At 32.5% G+C, this 23,697-nt stretch overlaps 1 protein-coding gene across 1 annotated transcript in view; it reads left to right on the top strand.

Annotated features, from left to right (window-relative positions):
* Positions 1-23,468, top strand: part of LOC106457947 (ammonium transporter Rh type B-like) — a 33,959-nt gene extending 10,491 nt beyond the window's left edge. The window contains exons 2-9 of the mRNA XM_013917394.2: positions 3,513-3,696; positions 5,204-5,354; positions 6,030-6,174; positions 7,016-7,179; positions 13,014-13,151; positions 14,649-14,782; positions 18,313-18,494; positions 20,699-23,468. Of these exons, the coding sequence (XP_013772848.1) occupies positions 3,533-3,696; positions 5,204-5,354; positions 6,030-6,174; positions 7,016-7,179; positions 13,014-13,151; positions 14,649-14,782; positions 18,313-18,494; positions 20,699-20,826 (1,206 nt within the window). The 5' untranslated portion in view covers positions 3,513-3,532 and the 3' untranslated portion in view covers positions 20,827-23,468. The remainder of the gene's footprint in view (positions 1-3,512; positions 3,697-5,203; positions 5,355-6,029; positions 6,175-7,015; positions 7,180-13,013; positions 13,152-14,648; positions 14,783-18,312; positions 18,495-20,698) is intronic.
* The last annotated feature ends 229 nt before the right edge of the window (positions 23,469-23,697 follow it).

Below are 23,697 nucleotides of genomic sequence, written 5' to 3'. Positions count from 1 at the left end.
TTATCTCCAATAGCACGAAATTACACATCCCGTGTGTCTTGCGGCCAAAAAAACAAAAAAACCTGCAGGACACACTATGTGTTATTAACAAGATTGATAGTTTAGATATTTACCATCTTCTGTAGCTCGGACTATGGTAATCAAAACTATCACATATTTTCAGTGGATGTACTCTACTGGACTCTTACTTCACATACAAAATTTCAAGGCAATCCATTAAGAAATTCCTTAGATATAACATCTCCAATTTTGATTGGGTTTCTTCCTATTTTTTCTTCGTACGAAACTACTTTATTTGATAGAACACGTACTTAACTTTTATGGATTTTTTTTTCAAATTTGGTACACTGACATATTTTTATAATCTACAATTATGTGTGAAATTTGGTCTAAATATAAGTAAATGTGCAAAGTTATTCAACAAAAACTGCTAAATCTTGACCAAAATTTTTGCGCACGCCTACTCAAAAAGTCACGTGAGCTATCGGTTTAAATGTTTTACTAGAGCTTCACCTAAGAGTAAAAGTTGATTGTTTTTAGTTTTTGGTCATTCGGAGACGGTTGATTTAGAGTAGCAGAACTATAAAGTGAAAGGACGTGCAAATACGTAAGTATTGGTTAGGCCAAGCAAAGTAGATTAGTAGATTCTAGCTTAAGTTTTCAAAATATTCATACAGGTGGACGGTTATTATTGATCATTCATTGTCAACTTTTTAGAACAAATTTACTAAATGTTATGAAATTATCCTATTTAAAGAGCGTTTAACGTCACATGATATTAGCTTAAGCAATTAGTATACATAATGATGCTTGATACAACTGTACTGATTACATGGGGGTAATGGCAAGAATCTGTTAATCTAAATTCCATGGCGTTACTATAAAGGAAGCTATTAACACTGTTTTAGAGAGGAAACACTGTCACCATATATTTTAAAGAATCTGATTGATTCTGTAAAGTAAAGGTCTGTTCCGAATAATAGGGTTGCGATCCTAAAGCTAATGTTGGTTGCTATCAAGTTTCACTTTCTTACTTGCTGTGGTTTGATGTGTCATGGAATATCAAAAACAATGTATTTTTAACGAGTTAAATATGGACTGTATATCATTTTGGTGGATGCAAATCATCTGCTTGTATTCAAATAAAAATAAATGCTGTATTTACTTCATTAGTTTAACATATAATTATTTTTCTTCTCATTACATAAAACTTCAGCTCCTCTGATAAATCTGTATGAGTTAAAGTAAAAGTTTAAATCTGGTTCTAAACTCCACTACTGGAACGGTTTGCATACTAACTGCTCCATCAGAGTTAGAGTAGAATTATCTTAAAGCTTATGACTAAGGTATTTTATTAGCAAAAACTGAAAAAAGTACCCCCCTCCACCCACAGTTTTCAACATATTAATTCAAACCTTTATATTAAGTTCATTACACATATTTAATATTTTGATAACTTTATGTATATGTACATCTCACAAAACTATATGGGCAAAATAAAAATAAGACGTTTCAGCAGATTGGATGGGTTTATTAAACATACGTTTTATATCTGTTTATTTGTTTCAAAGTTTTTATCTAAGTATGTATTCTAAGCAACAATGAGAATATTTTTGTACATGTGTGATACATATTGTTTATGAAAATACTTTTTTTTTTAATCAAGAACTACTACATTTTGATGAAAGAGTGTATGTCGCATTCGTAACAATAGAAAAGATAAAAGTAACTACATTGCATAAAACAGTTAAAGGATATTAATAGGCCTAGCTTTTGTGATAAAAATCATGTAAATTTCAGTTTACTGTTTTCCACATTATTTTTAATTTGTCCTCTTCGGATAGTTTGAAAATCAGCATATCTAAGCTAAAAGAGTTTTAAAAATAAAATCAACGCTAAAAATATCAGCCATCCCATCTCCTTAATCCATTATATGCAGATCAGTTGTTTGTTGATCCATCATGAATTATGAAATGAAAATAATTGGTCACTCACACTCTACGCTTGTAAAAGAACATGTTGCAGATGTGGTTTTACATCTTTCCAGTTGGTACAAGTATTCTATGCTTAGAACTTGAGTGTGGATAATGTCCTTACGTATTCTATAGTGTTTTTGTGATATAAACACATTTAGAAGAACAATTCACTAGTGAGTGACGTAAACTAATATAGTTTTTGTAATGATGATTAATGTAAAAATTACTGAACGGAACACACTGTGTTCGTGAACAAGGAACATTTTAACTGTAACTGAATAATCATATATAGTGTTCGAAACAATGATGAATGACTTGACAGTAACTAAATAAATGTATTCACGTTTGTGACAATGAGCGGTTTAACAGTAAACGATGTAAATTCTCATAGCGTTCGTTATGATGAATGATTTGAAATAACTGAATAAACACAAATGCATGGTTCGTAACGATAAATTGTTTAAAAGTAGTTGAATAAAGATGTGCTATTCATAGAGATAAACAGTAGTTTTATGATGATCAATATCAGTAGGAACTATTCCGACGATACCGGTACTCTACGTCAAGCCATACAGCTTTATAACAAAGATGTTTTAACGCTACTATAACCACAAATAGTATTCATAGCAAACAATAGTTTTATAATTATTACCACGCGGTCCTCAATCGAATCCTGTATTCTTCCTCAAGCCATACAGCTTTAATTAGAACAAAGTTGTTTTAACACTTCTGTAACTGCAAATGGACGATTTTACACTAATGCTTATAGATATATAGTACAATAGTTCATTACGAATACCCTGTGAGCAGTAGCTACTACAAACACGTAAAAAAATATTTATTAAAATACACGTCGAAGAAAGAAACACTTATTATATTTAACAACGACGTTTCGAGCAACTGCTAATCGGTAGGTTTGGTGTAAGAGAGAGCCTAACGAACAGCAATTGCTCGAAACGTTGTTGTTAGATAAATGAAAAGTTTTTCAAGGGACGCGTGTTTAAAAAAAAAATACTTTTTTTGTACAGTAAGACAGGCTTCAACGTCATGCAAACGACTGTGTATTATAAACATGTATAAAATTTTTATAGCGTCGTCGGTAATGTATAGGGCTAACATAGTGTGGTTGGAACATTGTTATTATATAATCTTCTAATTCTTGAAAATCTCCAAGGGACTACATAAAGAAAGTAATGTTGAAAAGTATAATAGGTCTAATACTAATGTTTTATGACAAGTACAATTGATTACAATTATGCTTCCCCAGCTTGGAAAAGACGTTCACACCATAAGCATAGTTACTGTTACCAAATGAAGATTTGTTAACAATGTTTTCTATAAACAAATAATAAAGGCCTGGTTAAGAGTACTAATTGTTGTAAGCAAATCTGTTTTTAAGAAGGTTGGGTTAACAATAGGAATTTCTTTAAGATAACAGCTTTTTTTTTTTTTACAAAGATATGCTAGAAATGAGTAAGCACCTGTCTTGTTTATTTTGAAAATTAGGATTTCTGAAACACTAGATTATTTCGTTAGTTTTTCAGGATATCAATGTTATGGTCTTTATCGGCTTTGGTTTCTTGATGACGTTTTTGAAGAAATATGGATATAGAGTTTTGGGACTAAACATTCTTTTGGCCTGCATTGCGGTACAATGGGGGATCATCATGCAGGGTTTGTGGCATCATCGTCATGGCAAGATACGTGTTGGCATAACCAGGTAAATTTCTTATACTATTTCAATCTTATTTCTTTTATTAAATGTACGTAAAAAGAAAATACCACATCTCTGCCATTTCGATAAGGCATTTTCACGGAATTTATATTATTTAAATTACGAAATATATAGCAAACATAACACTGAAAACTGTGACATAGCGTTGATTTGGATCATGAAAAATGGAATAGTAACTAGAGTGCAACAATTAAAGTATGAAATTGAAGCTTCAAAGAACAATATATGTCACGAAATCGTTACATTATTCTTATATTGCATCTTTACAGTTAACAATGTTTAAATCCACACCCGTAAAGCTCTATAATAAGATATTGCTGTGAACTATAATATTTTAATTTAGACGTTTTGTACTGTTTGCTAGATGGAATTTTGGCATGACGTACTGATGATGTGTGGCATCTAGAAATTTCCTGAGTGTCTAGATTTGACGTAACGTGCAATCAACGTCTCGAATTTTCTTAGAGATTTTAGGAAAAATATTGCGATTATAGGAAAACACAATAGTCCTAGTGAGTTAATCAGTTGATTATTTAGTCATTTACTTAGTTATTGAGTCTGGTACTAATTACCGAGTTAGCGAATGTGTTCGCCAGACAGTTCTCAGTTTGTGCCATAGATATGAAAGGAAATGTAACAATTAAGTAACTGTTTAATTTTATTTGCAGTGTAGATCTATTGTTTGGTGAGCTTGTAGAGCTTACTGTAGAAGAGATAAAACGTTTTCTTTTTCAGTAAGTGGATTGGACTTTGCAAGATTTTCACCTGATAAATGAAAAGAACCTTCCCAAAGATAGAAACCATAACATAAATTTAACCAAAATTAGAACAGTTAAAATACTAAATAGATTTGGTTGGTAATTTCAGTGCTAAGAGAGAAAAACACGAGAAATAGACTTCAGTTTTCAAACTCTGTACTGGAAAGAAGAATAGGTATGAATCACTCAATTGGAAATCTAAGCTACTCTTGGGCCACTCTTTTACTGATGAATAATCGGATTGACTATCGTTGGTAAAAGAGTAGCCCAAGAGTTGGTGGTGGGTATTGATGACTAGTTGCTATCCCTCTTGTCTTACACTACTAAATTAAGGACACAGGCACAGATAGCCCTCGTGTAGTTTTGCGCGAAATTCAAAAACAAACAAACAATACTGTGTTTCAAAGACTGAGAATATCGTGTTTTTTAAAAAAGACATTTAAGATTATTTCGTGACTCGCATGTAATGGGTTCAAGGGGGAAATTCCTAATGTAAACTATTTAGATCTAGTCGAAGTATTTCTCACTTGCAGTTAGTCCCCAAACACAATAATTGTAGTTTATCTTGTAAACCTTGAAAAGAAGTGTTTCGTGAACAGAATGATAAAGTTCAACGAAATATTCAAGTTAGTTCTTGTTATTTATAAATCAAGAACCTATTTAAAAGGGAGTTTATGTTGTTCAGATGCTTTTGACCTAATTCCATATTATTATTCTGTGTACTTTCTCTCTAGCCTTATAAAAGCTGAGTTTGGTTCTACAACAGTGCTTATTTCACATGGAGCCTTGCTGGGAAAGGTCAACCCTGTTCAATTGGTTGTGATGACAATGATTGAAATTACCATCTTTGGGTGCAATGAACACCTAGGTCTTGAAATCTATAAGGTGATGCATTAATAGTTTAATTCATTACTTCTGTTTGTCTAGCTTTGTTTTCATTACTCTAAAAGAAGACTGTTTGCATAGTTTCACTTAATTTTCACGTGGTTTTTGTTAGAATGTTTAGCCAGTTGATGAAAAAAAAGCAGAGTTGTAATTTTTGTGGTAGAGTTTAGACATTGGTGACAGCATAGCCTAGCAGTTAGTGCTTTGGACTCGTAATCGAAAAGTTGCAGGTTCGAGGTTTCCCTGGGGCATGTTCTTGTGTCCTTTAGCAAGACGCTTTGTCTTAGTTGCTTCAGTCTACCTAGCTGTACCAATGTAGCTGGGGGTTAACCTGAGATGGATTGGCATAGAAAATCAGAGTTAAGCACTGCTATTATGTACCTTTCCGGTGGGAAAAGGATAAAGTTACTTTACTTGTGTTTAGATAATTCTTCAGATATCCAAAAATGGTATACTTGAAAAACTTCAATAAATTTAATGTGTATAAATGAGGATTTTTGGAAAATGTGTTTTGAATATGTAAAATATATTTAATTTAACCATCATCAGGTTTTTAATGTCTTATACATATAATAGAAAAAATATACAAAACAAAGTAACTAAAAAATATTATGTTATTGTACAACAATAGAGTACAAGAGATTAATTTATCTTTACTAGATTTTTTTTATTTAGGTAACTGATATTGGAGGTTCTATTTTCCTCCACACCTTTGGTGCCTACTTTGGTCTGGCGGTTTCTTTTGTAATATACTGGAAGAAACTTCAGGATCCCTCTAAAGACCAAACAATGGGTCATTCCGATGTTTTTGCAGTGATTGGTAAGAATGAACTTATGTTATATACCAACTGTTAACGTACTGCAGGATATTATTATTACATTACATCTGATGACAACTTTAGTTAGCCAATATTTCGTGCTTTACACATATTTGAGTTCAACAATAGTTTTCGTATAAAGTAACATATAAAACGAACGTATATATATATCTATATTTATTACACTAAGGCCAGTTTCGTGTGAATGTAGCAGATATACCAAAGTTTGTACAGTGGAAAGTCACCACATGATAGTCTTTTAGAATTTGAGTGCAATCATTACACTGAATTGGCCTCCATCTGAAACTAATCTCTGTGTTAAAAATATGCATATAGAATGGAAAAAAAACTGAAAAAACAAAGTAGAAATATTTAAATAATAATAATTTTCGAAAATTATGATAGCTAAGGTGGTATTTGAAATACATAATTTTTAAAGTTGTTACTCAGAGAGTAGTTAGTTCTAAATACATGTTAGTACATGTTAGTTCTAAATACATATTTTATCTTCTCTTTTGGTATCAAATTCTATTTTGCATGTGATTTAAACAAATTAATTCAATCAGATATGACTGACCATTAGCTGAATTTATATGAAGACTGAAATGTAAATTCAGTTAAGGCAAAGACAAATCATATTTGAATCAGAACATGTTTTTTATTTCTTCTTGAAATATATTTCAATTTTATGGACATTCTGGTTTACTTTCATCTCTAATTTAGGACTTGGAGAGGATTGAGCTAAATTAGTTTGAAGATTAAAATTTAAGTTCAGTTAAGACAAAGACACGTGTGATTTGAATCAAAACTTGTTGCTTTTTATTCTTCTGAAATGAATTTTAGGTACTATCATTTTGTGGATATTCTGGCCTAGTTTTAACTCTGCTCTGGGACTCGGAGATGATCGTCACAGAGCTGTTATCAACACTTACTTGTCTCTCACGTCATGCACTATAACAAGCTTCGCCCTGGCTTCTATAGTAGATGAAAAGGATAAGCTGAATATGGTGAGTAACCACAGGGTGTTTCTCTTTCGATTTCTATAGAGAAAATGAATGTTTGATCTTTTTTCTCACATGTGGTAGAAATTGAGAAGTTTAGAATAAATTGTTATTTTACTAAGCATTGTTCCACTAAGCTTTATCTTATTTGAATAGTAAATTATCTGTTAACCCAACTGTCTTTCAAGAAACATACTAATAATGGTACTTTGTTTACTACGGCAGTGCTGTGGTTATTATCTCTATGCAGCTTATAGTAATATGTGAAATGATTAACCTTGATTTATAAAATAATAATTGAGAGCAGGGTATAGTAATTTCTACTGATATATCATCATTTCATCGTTATTCACACATTATAAACGTTAAGCAGTTTTCATACACAAGCATTCATACTTTTTAGTTAATTTAAAATGCTAGTTTTTCATATTTGCTAATTCATTGATCATATAATACATGTATTCACATCCAATTCACAAATGCATTAGATAACTTTGAAACACCTGGGCATAATTTTTGAAACATTCATTGAGTATATTTGAATAAAAATATATTCGTTTTCTATTTATAACAGTTAAACTCTAGCGATTGATAACTTTATTATACAATGTGGTAGAACATGAGATAAGGAATGCACATTACAGATCCATTATAGAATCCCTGGCAATTTAAAATACGAAATTAAATTGCCAGGTTTGATTTTTAGTTATGTTGCCAAATGCCCTATATCCCTAATGACATAAAGCTTGTAAAGTATATCACGATAACCACAGCTCTCTAAGAGGTAGATATGATAGAAAGTAGCTGTGCTACTGCTGCTCATCAGGCTGCCATATATACAGCTCCTGCATGTTTATATTTATAATAGTCTCACTGTTTATATATAAAAAGATAGGAAAGATAACAACATCATTCTCAGTTTTGATTATGTGTTTAATAAACATATATCAATTAGTGATTGCAATAAGTTTTCCTTGTTCTAAATCATAAGCAATACTTTATTTATTTATAATATTATTTTCTGTAACTTCCTTATTTTCTCATGAACTTTACTTTTCTAGGCAGTTCACTACTTTGATGAAATTTGTTTATGAAGAGATGCCATGGTAATTACCTTTTAACATCATGAAACATCAACAGTATAGGAAATATAACTTTCACAGTATAGTCAGTAGTTACATTTCCATCTAGTTAATTAATTAGCCTTTAATTGATTAACCATTAATTAGACATTAATTATTAATTTGCGTATCATTCACATATGTATATTAATTATGACGTCACACTTCCGTCTCAATAGTGCCATGCTAACTACTGTAGTCTTTTATTACTGTTGTATATTCAAAAATTTTTAGTTTGAGAAACAAAGGAAGTTGTACACAAGGGTGAAACAAATAAAAGAAAAAAAAAAGAGTGGTTTATTTTTCCAACTTGGCCGTGTGTTCGCTAAATAACAGTCATGTACATTGGAAATTTTGTTAAACAGTTAAAATAAGTTATTAATTAGATAAAATGGGATTTGGATATATCTTTGTCAGCGGAGAGATTTATGTATAAATAAGACCATTGTAATTGTAGGGATACACCATATATCCGATTGAACTTGGATTACCATAGATAATATATAGAAAAATTAGAGTAATATTAAAAAAGATGCTTGGTACTTCAAGGCTACATGACTCAAGTTTGTGCCATTAGACACTGTTTACATCCAGTAATATTAAAAGAGATACTTGGTATTTCAAGGCTACATGACTCAAGTTTGTGCCATTAGACACTGTTTACATGCAGTAATATTAAAAGAGATACTTGGTATTTCAAGGCTACATGACTCAAGTTTGTGCCATTAGACACTGTTTACATCCAGTAATATTAAAAGAGATACTTGGTATTTCAAGGCTACATGACTCACGTTTGTGCCATTAGACACTGTTTACATCCAGTAATATTAAAAGAGATACTTGGTATTTCAAGGCTACATGACTCAAGTTTGTGCCATTAGACACTGTTTACACCCAGTAATATTAAAAGAGATACTTGGTATTTCAAGGTTACGTGACTCAAGTTTGTGCCATTAGACACTGTTTACATCCAATAATACTAAAAGAGATACTTGGTATCTCAAGGCTACATGACTCAAGTTTGTGCCATTAGACACTGTTTACATCCAGTAATATTAAAAGAGATACTTGGTATCTCAAGGCTACATGACGTAAATGTGTGCCACTAGACACTTTTTACACCAAGTAATATTAAAATAGATACTTAGTACCCCAAGGCTACATGACGCGTGTGCTACTCGACACTGTTTATATCGAGTTTTGGTAAAATAACGATGGAGTTAAATATACTATCACAGAACAAATCAAGCATTAGTCACTTAATTTCTGTACCTATTTTAGCACCTATTACTTACTAAGGCTTCTTCGACATAACACACAAATATTTTTAGAAGCATACTCTCTCACACATATACACAAATTGAATGAACTCCCTTTCTTAGGCAGAGATGTCGAGACTGAGTTTAACTCTTTCCAGACAGAATATAAATTCTTAGATTTTATTATCATCCAATGTAACAGAAAAAACAGTGACTCTGAACTTAGTAAGATACCATAATATGAATATGTATACTGGGGTACTTATGGCAAATAGAGCCAATGATTATTCCCAGTTAATACTGTCTATGTGTATGATAAAGTACAAGTTTCTACCTTTATTGAGACACAAGTATACCCCACAGTGACTGTGCGTAAAATGGATGTGGTGGCAATTTCCTTCATATGCCAGTCGTGTGCCATCATGCGAATTTCTATATTTGCACACACTTCCTTCGCTTGCAATCCTTTCCTTACAAACCACACAGTCATGAAGGGTTTCAATGAACACTAGAAGGTGGTGTTCCACGTTTTCCTGTCTCTGAGTATTATGTGGATATCCAGTTGATGGCCTACCAGCTCGTTTCCGAAATGTTTTGCCACCGATAAGACTTTTGCAATACTACTATTGTGCTACCTATTGTCAGCAACAGTAACTATAATTTTTTAAACTCTGCAAAAACTGCGACCAAACGAAGTGAGCCGAAATCCTTCACTATAGTGTAGGAGCGTCTGGAAGGTGCCAGGCATGGCCAGGTGGATAAGGCGCTCGACTCACAATCTGAGGGTCGTGGGTTCGAATCCGCATCCCACCAAACATGCTCGCCCTTTCAGCCGTGGGGGCGTTATAATGTGATATTATAATTATAATGTTATTCGTTGGTAAAAGATTAGCCCCAGAGTTGGCGGTGGGTGGTGATGACTAGCTGCCTTCCCTCTAGTCTTACACTGCTAAATTAGGGACGGCTAGCGCAGATAGCCCTTGTGTAGCTTTGCGCGAAATTCCAAAAAACAAACAAACAAAACAAGCGTCTGGAAGGGGTTAAAGCATGAAAGTATCAACAAATAGTATTGAGTTATGATGAAGAATACCAATAGGCGACCTCTCTCTAGTGAAAAGTAGAGGGACACAGTTTCGATCTATTGACGTGTATCTTCTTTATGTAGTTGCAAATTTATGCTAATAAATACTTATTTACCAAGTAAGTATGCCAAACTTTCTTATATTGCTTCTTATTTTATATGTAATGTATATATATACACAATAATTACTTTAAAGGGCTAGCTGTTTGATTCACATCGGGATGATGAAGATAAAACTTATCAATTTAATTCTTAAAGGGAATATTAAAATTGTTGAGTTCTATAAATGAGGTCTTCAAGAAACAGTTTAACTCCAAAATAATGCATTTACTTACCTAAGTAGAATATGTTTCCAAACTATCTAAGCTATAAATATTTTTCGCGTTGGGATAAAGCAATGCATTAGGTTTCATGGTGGCCTGATGAGTTAAAATTTCCTAGGAATGAGTAATTAATAGCAACGCCATAGACAGGCCTCTGGGGCTTTGCCAACTAACGCCTACACACATTCACATACACATTTTTTTATAATAAAACTAATAAACTGTTAGATGTCATTTCTCTATAAGAATTGTAAAAATCTGAAGATTAAATATATCAAACTTATTTGATACAAATATAACTGGTTGGTTGCACAATATGTTTAACGTGGTCCATATTTAAGTGTGGTAAGCTATAACTTTGTTAACAGTTGTGATAGCTGTGCTTTTATATTGTTTTATTCAATGCAGCATTTTGATCAATTTTGATCCAGTGTTACCAAATTCAAGGCTTATGTTGTAACTTTGGTATTCTGGAAATAAATCTTGTGTATCAGAATTTCTTAATCATTTGTTTTTATTCTGGCACCACTAGTTCTGCTGCAGCTTCTCGTATTTAACTTAAGTTTGGTAATTAAATCAGTTCATGGTCAATGGCTCCATAATTTAATCGATCGTGGTTATCTGTGATAATTCAAGTTTAATTATAGCTCACAATCACTCGATGTCCGCGAAAACAAGAGGTTTGTGGGTATAATATGCAAAATGTTTGTTGCGGGTGAAATGAAAGTTACAAGACATGACATTGAAATAAAAATAATCACTTTATTTATTGAAGAAGGACACATGTGGTTATCAGAGTAGTAGAGCTATTACTGATAAAATAAATGAAGGAAAGTTTGTTTGTTTTGAAATTAAGCACAAAGCTACACAAAGGGCTATCTGTGCTCTGCCCACCACGGGTATCGAAACCCGGTTTCTAGCGTTGTAAGTCCGCAGACATACCGCTGTGCTACTGGGGGGCATGAAGGAAAGAAATGTAAATAAATGCATCACACAGATCAACAAGTAGAAATACAATGAAATAAAAATGGAACTTCCACAGTAAGCCTTGGTGCTCTTATCAGAACGAACTACTTTCCCCAGAAGTTAGAACGAATTTCCTTTGAAAGCGCCAAACCTGTATTCAAAATACAGCTGACTAATCAGAAAAAATGTTTTTAAAATGCGAAAACATCTCTTCTCCATGTGACAGTCGCAAGGTAGTTCTCTATACGTACAACTTAAAGTAGGATACGATGCAACTATCCCATGAAACAGCTGATGAGGTCCTTCACCGGACAGTCTATAGAAAGTAACACTTTAGTCCAAATTTATTACAGAACTCAACCGAATTTAGTATGTAACCAAATAGAACTGAAAAAATGTAAACAGGTTTAAGATGTGCATTATGTGAAAATTACGCCTCAATTGCAAAGTAATTAGCTAGTTACACGTGTATCTTAGCAAAAACAAACGTACTGAGAAAAACCTATGACTCAAGCTAAACCAACAAGAAAACTTTTGAAACAAAATGAGTATTATAGTAATGACCTCACAATAAATAAATACGATACTTTATATTAAAAAAGAAAACATAAATATGGAATACTACTTGTTAGTTACATACACACTTTATTTTATAAACTTTTCACAGGGATATACACACATGGAAACCACTTTCCTACTTAATGCAATAGGACTTTAATAATGTTACGTGCCGGAATAAATAAATTTGACTGTTTCTTTGCGTTTTGCTAACTAAGATAAAGTATAGCAGATTTAAAGATTTTTACAAAATATTATTCTTTTGTTGGTTCGTTTTGTTTATGTTAGACATATTTTAATGTTGTCTACCATTTAGTTATCATTAACCTTTTGGAACCTGTAGTATTCAACCCTTTTTTTAAAATACAATATAGATGGAATTTGATGAAAAGAATGTTAAACATTTATATTCAAACTAATATTTCTATGTGATTATTATCATTTGTTTTCTAATATTTCAGTTCAGCTGCTACTTAAAACAAAATTTTAAATTCTAAAATAATGATTACCAAATCTATTCTGTTGAATGCAGATCCACCTTCAGAACGCAGCCATAGCTGGAGGGGTTGCTATAGGAACATCAGCTAACCTAATGACACAGCCGTATGGTGCAATGATAATTGGATGCTTAGCTGGAGTCTTTTCAGTTCTGGGATATCGCTTTCTCACAGTAAGAAGGAAAAGCAATGCTTGGCAGATTATGAATATATTGTAAGATGCTTTGTCTGTGCCCCTTTTCGTAACAATTTTTATACATTTGGAGTCAATGTAATATTTTGTGCACATTAAGATTGAAAAAGTTATATCCAGAGGACTAACCTTTTTGAAGCACTGCTTATAAAATTTCTAGAATAATTTTACTTATTTATTATTTCATAATAAAACTGAGAAAATTCCCACCAAAGAACTTGACAACAGAAATTAGATAAAATAGGAAATACACGTCAAATCTATGAAATATTTTAATCACTCTCTCTCACACACCAACTTTACTCTGAGGTTTTGCAGGATAGAAATATTTACAACTGATATTTTTAAACCGCTCAGACATAGCTATCATTTTACATCCTCAGACTTTATATACTTTATATAAACAGATAGTAGATGTCTGCTTGTGTTACAGATGGTAGGTAGTCTGCTTTATACAGGTGTCTGAACAGCTGTGAATAATCAACTTTCATTCTTCTAATGGCTCTCCACGCGAATGAATATTAAATCTCTGATTTTATGTCTATCCATGGTTTATTACAATTTGGTGCAAGTTAAACTCTTTGATCTACTTCAAAGTCACAATTTATACAAGACTGTTGAAATCACGATATATTTAGGATAGACTGAATGATCAATCATTTACACTTAAGATCATATGACTATGATTGATCGTCAGAGGCGCAACTAGATACAATTAAGTGAGAGGATGAAGAAAAATTAGCATTATTTTATAATAATAGTTCGTCTTGTCATAGCTGTAATATTATAAATTCGAATTATTCTCTGTTGTTTAGCACTGTAGTATCATGGAAATAAGGCTGAAATAATCATCACAGAATTAAGATAACATATTGCTATACTAATCAAGATACCATGTGCCTATGGTGTCATAACATGTTAATAGTACGCAGATTTACTGATTCGACAAACCTTTTACCAAAATACAAGCAGAACAAAATGTAGAATTATGGAATAAAGATAGCGTGGAGTAATATGAAACCGAAATGAAATGTTTCATGTACAAATGTTAAGTTAGAAACATTAACAAAAAGACATATAGATAGCAATTTTTCAGTTTGATATATTAAGTAAATGTTTTTTCTCGGTTACAAGACTCATGATCCGCTTGACAAATATAACATTATAATACAATATATTATGTGAGTATTTTTTAATGTGAATGTCAAGTACTTAAGAAAACTATGAGGGTATAATAAATAAATATTTACAATACCTGGGATTTAGAATCTTTCTTTTTTTAAACCTTTTTATTTCTTTATTTGTCGCTGTTTTTCAAGACTTCTTAAAACATCTCACTTAACATGTCTTTTTTGTTTACAACAGCTTTTTTTAATTTTTTTTTGTCTACAACGTTGTGAACATTGTACAAAATTGTGAATGTTCCCCGCAGAATATTTAATGAGTAAGATTTTTGACCTCATCATTGAACTTTTAGCCGTTTCTGGCCAAATGCTGCAGAATCCACGACACCTGTGGAGTCAATAATGTGCACGGAATGCCGGGAATATATGGAGCTCTGGTTAGTGCAATTATTGCGTCACTAGCTTCAGAAGACACCTATGGTTATAAGTAAGTTAATGAAATAGAGTGTGTTTCATTATTTGAGTTAATAGCTGCTTCTCATGACAAGTTAATATTAATCCAGTTGTCGTGACTTGAAACAATTTTTGACCTATTTTTGCAATTAAATTCAGTTTCCTAAATTATTAATAGTACTATATTTATATAGCAAAATGTAGTGTGGTTGATTATTGTTCTATATTATTCTTTATTTTCAGTCATAAGTTCATAGAATTTTAAAAACAGATATATCATGAACTTTGCAACTGGAAGAAAAATAAACAGATAAAAATATATTTCACCAATTAGAAGAACAAAAATTGAGCTTTTCGAAATTATCATACATTACATTAGAAGACAATATGATATCTTTTGGTCCATCTAGGCTGTCTTGTGGACTAAATTAAATTAAACCAAAACAAAACAAACAAGAACTCAAAGCCAGCCCTTATCATTTATATATTTATCAAGCTACCCCTTAAACTCCCTTCATCCACTACATCCGAAGGCAACCCACTCCAAAAGCACACCACTCTGTCAAAAAATAAAACCGTCTTAGCTAGAGATGACTCCTACCCTGCCAAAATTTATATTTGTGTCCCCTAGTCTTATGAAAAAAGATGATGTATCAATGCTATTTAAACACCTCTACCAGGTTCCCTCTAACTCTTCTTTTTTCAAGAGAAAACAAGTTCAGAGATCTTAATCTAACCTCGTATAATAACTTTTAAATCACCGCTACCATCCTAGTTGCCCTCCTTTTAATCATTTCCAACAATTCAATGTCCTTTCTTAAATAAGCAGCCCAAGACTGAATACCATACTCCAAAGTGGCCTGGCCAATGACCTATACAATAACATTATAACCTCTTTAGACCTACATTCGATATTTCTGTAGATACAACCTAAAATTCTACTTGCGCTGCCACTAGCAACAGCTCATCGCTTGGATGGTTTAAGAGACTGATCAACCAGAATACGAATATTTTTTTCTTCTATAACACTATTAAGATTATTCCCATTAAATTTATACTCATGATCAAATTTTGATACCCCACATGCATTACCATACATCTGACATGTATTCGCCTAAATCACCAAATAATCTAAATCCACTTGTCGGGTAGTAGCGTTCTTCTTATAGCCAGCAACACCCAAAACTTTAATGTCATCAACAAATCTAAATACTATATTGATCATTCCTTCATCTATGTCATTAATGTAAATATAAAATAACAAATGTTCTAACACTGAGCCCTAAGGTACCGCACTCGTGACATTAATCTTGTTTGACTGAACTCCTCCATTTATAACAACTATTTGCTTTTTCCTGTCTAGCCTTTTCTATCCAATGTTTGTTTGTTTCTTTGAAGTTAAGCACAAAACTACACAATGGGCTATCTGTGCTATGCCCACCACGAGTCTCGAAACCCGGTTTCTAGCATTGTAAGTCCGCAGACATACCGCTATGCCAATGGAGGGCGCTCTATCCAATGCGCCAAATTATCCCCCACGTTTACAAAGGTAACTTTTAAAAAAGCCTTTTATGTGGCACATTGTCAAATGTTTTCTGGAAATCCAGATATACCACATCCATACCTGTATCTACATCTATAAAATCATCAAAGAATCTCAAAATATTACTAAGGCAAGTTTTTCCTCTAACCAAACCATGTTGACTAACTAACAAAATTTTAAATTTTGTTAAATAATTTAGTAAATCATCTTTTATCAGACTTTCAAGAACTTTTCCCACCACTGATGTAAGCCTAATAGGCCTATAATTACTGGAACAATTTTATATACTACTTTGAAAAAAAGGAGTGACATTAGCTGACTTCCAATCCTTTGGCACTTGCACACTATTCAAGAATTTACAAAAAATAGTAGCAAATGGCTCACATATCCAATCCTTGACCTCCTTCTAAACCCTTAATTAAATATTTTGTGGCCCAGGAGCTTTATCACCCTTTAAATTTCCTAATGTCTTCCCGAAAAGCTCAGAATTAATGTGGTCATCTTGTTCAAACTTGTTTCCATCTTCCAACTGTTCAGGTTGAGGAATATTGCTTAAATCTTCATTAGTAAAAACTGAAGGAAAAGTAGAATAAAATAACCCACTCATCCCAAAATCATCTGATATTATCCTTCTGGTATCACCATTCAAGGGCCCTACTCCTATCCTAACATTTTGCTTATCCTTAATGTACTTATTTAATGTTGCATTTTGAGCCAACTTTTTTTCATATAGTTTTTGATTTCCTAATTTCTCGTTCACTGATTCATAGTGATTCAAATGCTTTAACTGAAATGATCAAGGACAAGATCTGACAGTCTCCACTAAAAATCAGGTATTTTCTACAAGAACTCTAATCCATAAAAGGGGCAGAATTATAGTTATTTAAAGTGCAAGCCCAATAATTTACTTAACTTGAAAGGAATCTATTTTAACTTATTGGGGCTCCTTCGGTGGCTCAACGGGAAGCCTGAAGACTTATAACGCTAAAAATCGGATTTCGATACCCACGATAAGCAGGGTACAGATAGCCCATTGTGTAGCTTTGTGCTTAAAACAAACAAAATAGTAGAGTTCTAAAAATACACATTTTACCTTACTAACTCTCTTTTTCTTTGCTGAATTTCTGGTGATTTTAAAATATACCTTTTAGTATTCATTAAATCTATATAAAATAGGGTAAATGAACTAACGTATCTTGAACAAAACTTGGAAGAAAACAGTAAAACATAAGACTGACAGAGTTTAACTTAAACTTGCTTACTTTATAAACATTTAAGAAATAAACCACAGTATTAAAGCTAAAAAATAGCAGACTTACATTTATGTTATAAAGCGTCCTGTGTCTGTCATTAACTAAAATTTTCCATCTTTTTATTTTACGAGTTTAATAGCTACTAGACCACCCGTGACCCGTTGGGTCACCCACTATTCAGAGGTTATGAAGAATTTGCCTGAGAAAATTTTCTCATTTCCTTACCTACCATAACCAAGGCACATTATTGAGAAATTCTTCAAGATCTTGTTTTTGTCATCTTAAGCCTTTTAATGAAGATGGGAACATTGACAGGGAAATAGATTTGAACGAATAAGTTTCGTAAAGAGCGCGAACTTATGCTGGACATTTCGATAAAAGTGACCCGAAAACGGCGCTAACTCGGTAACCCGTGGCCCGATTTTAACGAAACTTGTCTTATTCTGTTTCTATTCTCATTTCTCATATTTTATTTATATTTTTATTCTCATATTATGCGCCATTTTTGATGTATTTAATTACCTGACAAGTAAGCAAACAATCTCAGAGTTCTAGTAGTATATAGATTTTAATTTCACTCTCGCCACTGCCATGGAATGACGTACGTGCACGTCGTCCTACCATACCCAAGAAACTAAAGAAATACATACCATTTCAGGCGCGGGTACCGTTATTAGTGCCAATAAAGAACACTCATAAAATTGAAAAGTCTTTGTTTCTCTCTCTCTACGGTTTTAATGGGCTTATTTTTCTTCATAACTTAACTAGCTTGTACGAAATATTTGGATATATGTCACCACCAGCCCATTCCAGCAAACACGAAGATATCCAAAATAACATGATTGAAATAAAACCTGGACAGGGCAGAACGGCAAGTCTTCAGGCAACTTACCAGCTCATCGCCTTGGCCACAACCCTGGCAGTCGCAATCGGAGGCGGAATTGCTACTGGTATGCTAGTTTATTAGAGTTAGAAACGTAATTAGAAAAACATAGTTTTTCGTTAAGCTTAAAATATCTGCCCATTTACGTATGATAAATAGTGTTTTTCATTTTTGAAATAATATTTTGCAGTTCAACTGTTTTTGCTTTACTTTTATTGTTTTGAAAGATTTTTGGTTGGACCTCCCAAAAGAACAAGAATATAGATTGATGACGTTTTGCACACAGTTTGACACTTTTATGTAAATTTAGTGACCAATTTATGAAGAAATAAGTATATATTCTACCTTTCACCCCGTACAGGACAAACTGAATAATTCAAATCGAAGTAAGCAGCAAAATTTACACTTGACATGGTTTTTTTAATATGTAGAATGATTCAGTGACAAGACTTATAGAGGATTATCACACAATGGTAGTTGTAACATCTCACCAAATTTTAGATTTATAATCGTAGTAATTTAACCCCGAGAAGCATTTCCAACGTATGTGGAAGACATAGAGGGTTTCGTTGTTTAAATGAGGGGGTCAACTCCAAACGCCGACTAGATTTGGTGACAATCAAATTCGCCAGTTATAAGTTTTTGCCAATTAATGATAGTACTTCCAGCCGATGATATTGGCAGTATTTTAAAATTATTGTCGTCCCATTAACAATTGTTATAATCAGATATGTTTGGAATTGTATATGGGGAAGAGAAGTGAAAACTGACACATCACTTTAACGATATAATTAAGATTTTATTCTTGACGTGCATTTCTGATAAAAGTTACAATCAACGTTCAACATAAGGTTTATCGTTAAAGTTAGTTGGTCAAAAGAATAAAAGATTATTAGAATATAGTTTAATCTCCAAATCTAAACAATGTTTAACGTTTAAGCTTCATTATTTATAAGAGCAGTAAATAAAATCAGGTTTAAACTTCCTCTGACGTTAAACGATACAAAACATATAGATTCGACTTCGTGGAATTTTGTTGATCTTTAAAGAGTAATTCTGTTTTAAGGGATTTGACGTCATTAGGGCCCTAAAATGACCCACAACACTACAAAACAATAAAATGGGATGAACCGGTTTCAAACTGCTGTAGGTAATCGTAAACATGTTATATGTCGTAAATAATAGCAACACAATGTCAGTTGTATTTGTCACGCTAATGGTAATATGCTTTAAAGATGCACTTTAACACGCAGTAGACACAACAAAACGACAGGACCTGATTGGGAATGATCCTTTGTAGAGTAAGGAATTCCTATTCAGTTAACTGTTAAATGGGCGGAAACTGCCTATTAAACTATACGATCTAGTTATGCGGCTCAAGTGTAGAGGACGACGTTTCGAAAGTCTTCCCTGTATCGCTTAGTCACGGGTCGTACCTGGAGAAGACAGACCATTGTGCTGTCGAAACATGTAGTATGTTCCACTATAAATAAATCATATTATTATGCTTATAAATCGTTGTTTGCCTACTAATTATTAAACGGTATATTCATGTCACTTGACCTGACATCTAACGCCTGCTTTCTTGTTAGAAGGCTTACAGGAGGATAATATTTTTAGCTTATATTAACTTTTATCTAAATAATATTCGATACAGTTGATTCGATTTCCAATTTGATTAAGTTGTTAAGTTTCACTGCAAAAGCTAAGTGTGAGCGATTCAGGGATTTGATTTACACAAATTATTCGCATTGTACTACATATAAAATGGGTGAATCGTTACACTATCTTTACTTATGTTACAACCGTTTGAAAATAACGCCAATAATTAAAAGTAATTTCATTACGTTCCACAAAATATACGTGTTCCTTAAATACAATTGCGTGATGCCAGTTTAGCATAATTTTCGCGTAACTTATTTGCTAACTATTATGGAAGAAACAATTCTGTTTTATCATTTTGATTGATCCTTAACTTACATCGACATTATCTGGAAGGAGACAGTTAGTATCCAAAACATGATACAATTATCATTGTGACTTTGCTTCGTGGAGTTCTTTTAATCTCTTGTGTAATTAAAGGTGACATATACAAATCAAGATCGCTCAAGGACTGGGTTATTAATGTGCTATTACGTCAGTAGGGCGTTCTTTTACTATACTGGCCATATTATATTATTATATATGACGCTGATTTTTACTTTCCACTGCCATTTGTTTTAGAGAAAAGCTCAACTGAACCAGTAATTATTTTTCCCTATCTTTTTTAAGGCCTAATCTTGAAGCTACCTTTCTTGGATTCTTCCAAGGAAGATGGACAATTTTTGGAAGAATCGGAAGAAGAGGGACATTATTTACCTCCATGTTCCAGTCACAGAGAGGACGATACAAAAGTCTGATTTAGGAGAGCAAGTGTTTTTGCTGTTATACTCCATGAATGACCTAAAGAGTTTTCCTTGCTGTTGTTTGCATCACTGTTCTTTTAACCCTAATATTATTCCCCCTTGCTTACTAGACTTTTCTATCTCCTTTTACAACATTTCCCTTATTAATTATTTTTTCCTAAATTACTCCTTTATATCTCTACGGGATTGTTTCTGTTCCCCTTTTATATTAATTTTATTTGCTCCACTTTCCGATCTAACATCCTGTCATATCATCCTTACCAATTTTGTTCTGGATTATTCGGGTTTTCATTTATGTAATGAAATATTATAATTCGCCCCTTTTCATCAGCATTTCTTAATTTTGTCTATCTTCCTTTTTGCAGCACCCTTACCATCTTCATTTGTTACACCATTGTTACCTTCTCTCTATACTGGACTGTAACTGTCTATCCTCCTTTTCTTACCCACTTATCACTCATACTTACTTCGTTTTTCTGTGTTGTGCTACGATACATTTTCCTATGTATTGGACTGCTCCTATTCCCTCGTTACTCTACACTCTGTTGATAATGGATTAATTCTCACTATTTATGCTCACTTTACGTATCATTTTATTCACAGTTTATTTGACTATTTCAGCTGACCTCTCTTTATAAGATTGTTCTTGTCTTATACCTTCTTTTACTCCACTATTCCTCTTAATCTACTATACAATTTTTCCAACTTATTCCAAGCCACTCTTCTCTTCTCGGTTTAATGAACTGATTCTATTTCTTTCTTTGGCACAAATCCGTCTTCCTCTGTCTAATAAAACACCTTTCATTCGTCTGACTACTGGAATATTTCAATTGCATCCCTTTTATTGGGCTCTTATGTGCAGTATTAACGGAACTGTTCCTTTATATAGCTATTTTGGTTGTTGTTGCTTGAGTTTTCTACTCTTCCTTATCTTATCGGTTTAACTTATACTTTTATTTATCACACGACTCTCTTCCTCCGCCTAATTGAATATTTTACCTTGCTCTCCCTTTACAATTTTCTTCCCTCCATTGGCTTTAAGACTTTTCCAACTTATTTCCCTGTTATACAACCCACTCTTCATTGACGATTTCAGCTTCAAGTACTTTATTTTACTGTATTCTCTTTGTATTTGTTTCTTCTTGTGTAAGATAATTGACTAACTAATTTTCTTTAAGATAGAACTAACAAGATGAAAACGTTGAACACTTCAGTAACTTTAAATATACGAGAGATGTTCAGAAAGAAATGGGATATTCTTTTTAACGTGCATATGAAGAATCTCCCAGTAAGTTCACGGACAGAACGCTAAATCCGGGGTTCATTTCCTCGTGGTAGAGAAAGCACAAGTAGTGCATTCTGTAGCTTTATGCTAAAAACAACAACAAACAACAGCATACGAGTAAATTGGACTGTAAAATAATCATGTTAATACGTCAGTATCCGTCTTCTGGCTGAAAACGTTCTTCTGCAACACGAATAATGCCAGAACACATAACTTATTGCGTAGGGACGCAATTGATAAATTCGGATGGATGGTCCTTTTCCATTTCGCATATTGTTCAAGAACGGTCGACAACTGATGTTTTAACACTTCGCCTGTATTACTATTAAAGTGGAAGAATGAAGCTCACCGAACAATACAGGAGGAAATGCATGGTAATTAACGGGAATTACGTTAAGAATGGATGTCGTTCACGTTCTCAAAACCAATAAATTACGTTTGGAATTTAATATGGTTGCCCTATTAATATATAAAATCCTGTTTCATTCTAAACATTCAAGTATTGTATTGAATAATATTTTAATGAACATACCATATTTTTTTGCAGCCAGTTGGTGAAAGTTATGTTTATTAGCACATAATTATTTTTTATAATCACTTCAGTTCTAGATAAGAACGCTATCGTTCAGTTCCATCATGTTAAGTGTAAAACACATCAGAATTTATAATATTCTATAGTTAAGGCATGTTTAAGTAATATTACGAGTGACAAGCAAACAATAATTTTGAAGAATTCGAATGCTTGTAAGAATATCTAATGTTTTTTGTTTTTTTGCGAAATATCGGTTTCCAGTTTTAACTTCATATTATTATTATCATCTTTATTTTTATAAATGACCAATTTCTCATCACAATGCCACAGATTTTTTTATATGAAATATTTAACTGTACTGTCTTTGTATTTGTCTTGCTAGTATTTTTAGAATTTCTTTATTGTACACACACATATATATATAACAATATTAAAATAGTGAAGTATCGTTATTTAGATAATCAACATGTAAAATATATCATTAATCTGATGGACTTTTCACGTCAAATATAAATGAAAATTTAAAAAGCGTATACGTATAAGAATATTAATTAGTTCTCAAATTCCCTTAGAATGACTTTTCCTCCGTCTATTGATATAAAAAATAAGGTTTAATGTTATCACTAAAACCCTGTCCTTGATGTTAAATTTTGAAAGAAATACTCTTTAAAACGCCAAGAATTTTGAGTGAAACGAATTTCTCATTTGTCTAATAAACCTATTAGTTAATCACGGATTTTTTGAACAAATGTTTTGAATGAACAACATTCAAGCATTAAATTCATGTTTGATGCACAAAAAAGCTCATGTTCGCCTCTTTAATGGAATAGTAAGTTTTGTCAATATTTTTATTAAAACTTTTTCCTAGAAAGATGTATTGTTTACATTATCTAAAGATCCTAAATATTCGATCGCTAATACACTGGATTGATTCCCAATACATAAAGTATAGCAAATCTGCATGCTAGTGAAGTGATCATTACACTTAAATATTAAATTTTGTATTGGTGTTAAAGAAGTCCAACTGTGGTACAATTTAGAAAATATG

This window comes from Limulus polyphemus, unplaced genomic scaffold (assembly GCF_000517525.1).
Source record: "Limulus polyphemus unplaced genomic scaffold, Limulus_polyphemus-2.1.2 Scaffold395, whole genome shotgun sequence".
NCBI lineage: Eukaryota > Metazoa > Arthropoda > Merostomata > Xiphosura > Limulidae > Limulus > Limulus polyphemus.
The sequence above is the reverse complement of the archived record's forward strand: the minus strand, read 5'-3'. Positions and strand labels throughout refer to the sequence as shown.